This window comes from Crocuta crocuta, unplaced genomic scaffold, assembly GCF_008692635.1.
Source record: "Crocuta crocuta isolate KB4526 unplaced genomic scaffold, BGI_CrCroc_1.0 scaffold7, whole genome shotgun sequence".
Classification (NCBI taxonomy): domain Eukaryota; kingdom Metazoa; phylum Chordata; class Mammalia; order Carnivora; family Hyaenidae; genus Crocuta; species Crocuta crocuta.
The window spans coordinates 11,230,054-11,234,376 of NW_027531904.1; the positions used below are offsets into that span (position 1 = coordinate 11,230,054).

Here is a 4,323-nt window from a genome sequence, read left to right on the forward strand (position 1 = left end):
GGCCGCAACTGAGCATCGTTCCACCCGAACGTCAGCAGAGCCGACACTGAGCAGCCCTGGCCTAAGTGAGTTTTAAGTCGGTGTCCAGATGCGGCCGCACCGGGCCCTGCGCCAGCGGCCGCTTCTCCCCCAAGGGACTCCCGCGCCCGGCGTGGGGTTGGCGGTGCCCGGGAGGCCGAGCTCTTCTGCCATCAACCGCTTAGTCGAAGGAGTTTCTCAAAAAATGGTTTAAATAGATGAGCTTTTTGGCGGGTAATGAAGTTGAGTTAACTGGATAGAAGTGCTAGACAGGAAAGCACAAAACCAGAGCGCAGCTTGTAGGCGACGCCCCCATCACCGTGTGCCCCTAGATGTTCAGTCAGCCGTGACCCGGCCAAAATACGCCTGGCGCAGCCGCGTCACTGACGGTCACCAGCCCCGGCCCGGCCCTCTGCCCAGGGTCAGGACCCGGGGTGCGGGTGGGCGCGGCCAGGGTTGACAGAGGGTGCAGAGGCATGGGGTGGACGGGCCTGACTCGGTGGAGGCGGTCGGGCACCACAGTGGGGGCAGGAAAGAGACCTCAACCTCCTAACCTTCCAGAAACCGAGCCGCTGGGCCTCACGAGGTTGCTTTTGAACCGTGTAGTGTTTGAAGCTGTAACACTTCCCGGACCACAGCTGGGTCTTTCAGGCGCTGTGACTTGCTGGGTGACCTGGGCAGCACGGGGGTGGACGTGGTGGCTGCCGGGCCCCACCCTGCGTTTCTCCATCTCCAGGCCTGGGGCCGGCCAGGGAGCTGCCTCGCTGGGGGTGGACAGGTGCCATGGGTCACGGGACACAGCGCGGGGAGGCTTGAGTAACTGCAGGAGGCTCGCTGTCCTAGAGGCTCGAGAGGCCACAGGTGACCCCCAACAACGCACAGGTTAGGGGCGCACACGTATGACTGTGGACTCCCTGAATCTTAACTACCAGGAGGCTGCCTAATGGGAACATAGTGTTGTGTACGTCACACAAATCACATGTCGTATCCTCAAAATGAACAAGCTAGAGAAAAGACAGCGTTAGGAAGATCCCCGGGAAGCTGGACCATGTTTATCACAGAAATCTCACACAGTGGGCCCGCAGCCCACCAGTCAGCTGGGCCCGGAGGCGTCGTGACACTATCCTCTGAGCCTCCCTGTGTCTCAGCCACGAATGCGAGTCTTTGGTGACTGTTTGTCACAGTCACTAAGAGATAAAGGTGTGCTTTGGTGCCTACTTCATCATCCTGTGATTTTGTCACACTTCGTGCATCTTTAATGGTGCTCTTTCAGTCTAGAATCTTCGGCTGAGATTATTCACGCCAGCTCACAGCCTTGGTTCAAAAGTTGTTTGAAAAAATATTCCACGGTTTATATTTTTATCGTTTAATGACTGCACAGACCAGGTCGAGTGCCTGTACCCAAGAACAGGAAGGAGGAACCCCCCTCCTCTCCCGATGCCAGGGGGTCCCTGCGGGCCCTGTTCCCCCCACCCCTTGCTGGCCGCAGGCCCCAGGCTGACAGGCACTTGCCTTCGAGGTCTTACTGATCTTGCTTCAAACAGTGGACACTTGATCAATTCTTAAGGCCTCCAGAACGTGAACCTGTCAGCAGGGGCTGGCACGGAGGGGCAGACGAGTGAGAGGGCCGCACGGGGCTAACCCTAAGCACCTGGGCTGCACGTGTCAGAGACGCGGCATGAGGCTGCCCTCCGGGGCGGTTGCGGTCTGTGCTCAAGGGCGCAGGCACGGCGGGTCCCTACAGGCTGCAGTTTTGACCCAGCTCTGTTTCCNATATTCCACGGTTTATATTTTTATCGTTTAATGACTGCACGGACCAGGTCGAGTGCCTGTACCCAAGAACAGGAAGGAGGAACCCCCCTCCTCTCCCGATGCCAGGGGGTCCCTGCGGGCCCTGTTCCCCCCACCCCTTGCTGGCCGCAGGCCCCAGGCTGACAGGCACTTGCCTTCGAGGTCTTACTGATCTTGCTTCAAACAGTGGACACTTGATCAATTCTTAAGGCCTCCAGAACGTGAACCTGTCAGCAGGGGCTGGCACGGAGGGGCAGACGAGTGAGAGGGCCGCACGGGGCTAACCCTAAGCACCTGGGCTGCACGTGTCAGAGACGCGGCATGAGGCTGCCCTCCGGGGCGGTTGCGGTCTGTGCTCAAGGGCGCAGGCACGGCGGGTCCCTACAGGCTGCAGTTTTGACCCAGCTCTGTTTCCTGTTAAGCCCTGTACTTGCCCCACACGGTGCTGCTGAATCACAGGCAGGGGTCCGCCCACCGACACGGCCCGGCTCCCGGCCTCGCGCTGCCCAGAGGGCGCGTTGCTGTGAGGCTCGGGACACGCCGTCCCCTTCCTTGCAGGTGAGCTCGGCTGCCGGGGGCTGTGGGTGCAGCACCCAGGACTCGGGCCCCTGGCTCTCCCTGCCTCCAACCACAGCACAGAGGTCGGTGTATCACAGGCCAAGGGCAGAGGCCGCCCCACTTAGGCGCGTGGGGACATTTTGCACATCATTCTTTGCTGGAGTTTCAGGCCAAATGCACAGCCTGTTATAAAGCTGGTGCTTTCCCTGGTCGGGGATCCGTGTGTCCCCACACCTGGAGGACCATTCTCATGACAGTCAACTCTCTGTAATGATAGGACCACACTCAGACTGAGAACTCAGGTTTCCTCTACCCGGATTTTTGTTACCGTTCCCCCGGCGCCATGTTTTGCTTCGATTCTGTATGTCTGATGGGTGTCATGGGGTTATAGGCTTTGCTGTCCAGCCTGGAGGTGGTGACTGTCTGTTTCTGTCCCCAACACCCCCTCCCCCACCAGCTGCCCCTGCTGTCTCTGCTCTTCCCTCCCAGCCGTCCTCCCCCCTGGGGTCACAGAGCCCCCTGCCTATCGGAGCCCCTCTGTACATGAGGGGGACCCCGTGCTCAGCTCCCCGCATCCCTGCACCCCTCAGCACCCTCCATCCCGGATTGAGACCCCAGGGCTGGGAGAGAGGACAGAACCTGCACAAGCTCAGCCCCCGCCCAGGGGGAAAACACCAGGCACCTGGAACAGCAGAACAAGGGGATGGCGGTGAGCAGAGAGCACTGGCCCAGAGAACATTCTGGAGAGAGGGGAAGCCGGGCTCAGAGTGCCCCAACTCTTCCTCTCTAGGCCTCTGTTTTCCTTCCAAGAACAGGGTACATGACTTTGGCATCCTACTAGACTCCCCATCTGGTTCAGGACAAGCCCAGACACCCTGGGGAGAACCCCACATCTCCCAAGGGCGAGAGGGGTGCGGGANGGAGGGGCAGCAGGAGGAAGCAGGAGCCTGTCCCCGAGGCGACAAGCTGTGAGGACAGACCGGGCTGTGTTCTGGGGCCAGCTGCCTGCAGAGCCGCGGGTGGGGAGGGGTGCCGGAGGGAAGCCAAGGCCAGTGTGGCTGCCTGGGGAGTGCCAAGCTGCCAGTGCAGCACGCAGCCCCCGGCACGTCAGGGGGTGACAGAGCTGGTGCTTGGGGACACCGGGTCTTTTGCTCCCCTAACTTTTCCCCAAAGGGTGGCGGAGAACCAGGGGGACTGAGCACCTCCTAGGGGAGCGAGCGTGGACGGGGCACCTCCAGACTGAAATAGTCCCGTTACCTGCAGGGTTTACCCCATCTCACCTCCATGTTTTGTGTGAAAGACTTGAGGATCAGAGACGTTAGGCATCTTGCTGGAGGTCACACAGCTGGGGAAGGGATGTAGGCAGAGTGTGGCCCTGCTTCCTGTGGGTCTGAGGCCACAGCCCTTTTTGCATGTCCTCAGTGGCCTTTACTCCATATTCTGAGAAGCCCTGGGCTCCTCCAGGGCCCTCCAGGGACGCTCCCAGCAGGTGAGAACCTGGGGACACAGGGAGACGGGGGTCAGTGCAGCCCCTCTCGTTCAGGCTCCTAGGGCGCAGGCTCCGCTTGTGGCCGAAATTCTCGATTGCTTTTTAACAAGGGTCTTGGTGTCTGTCCCGCACTGGGCCCCGCACAGGTGATACGGTCTGTGCTAACGGGGTTTGCACATGACCTCAGGGGAGACAGGGGCTTGCTTCCGGAGCCCTGTGGGGTCCTCGGGGGGACTGGCTTGGGGCGGGGGAGCCCTGGAGGGCCAGGAACCCCCCGGGCGGGGCTCACCTTGCGCTCTCTCCCCTTCCAGCGAGACCATCATGTTCCTCCACCAGATCTTCTACCAGGGCCTGAAGGCCCGCATCTCCAGCTGGCCGACGCTGGTGCTGGGTGAGTCGCCGGCCGCCCACTCCCCCCGGGGCCCTGCCGGGGCCACCGTCCATGCTGGCGGTGCTTCCGTCCCCCA

General features: G+C 61.1%; 1 protein-coding gene across 1 annotated transcript in view; it reads left to right on the top strand.

Annotated features, from left to right (window-relative positions):
- RASGRF1 (Ras protein specific guanine nucleotide releasing factor 1) overlaps nucleotides 1–4,323 on the top strand; it is a 91,702-nt gene that overhangs the window by 39,542 nt on the left and 47,837 nt on the right. Inside the window, exon 6 of the mRNA XM_077774354.1 lies at nucleotides 4,168–4,247. Coding sequence (XP_077630480.1) covers nucleotides 4,168–4,247 — 80 coding nt within the window. The remainder of the gene's footprint in view (nucleotides 1–4,167; nucleotides 4,248–4,323) is intronic.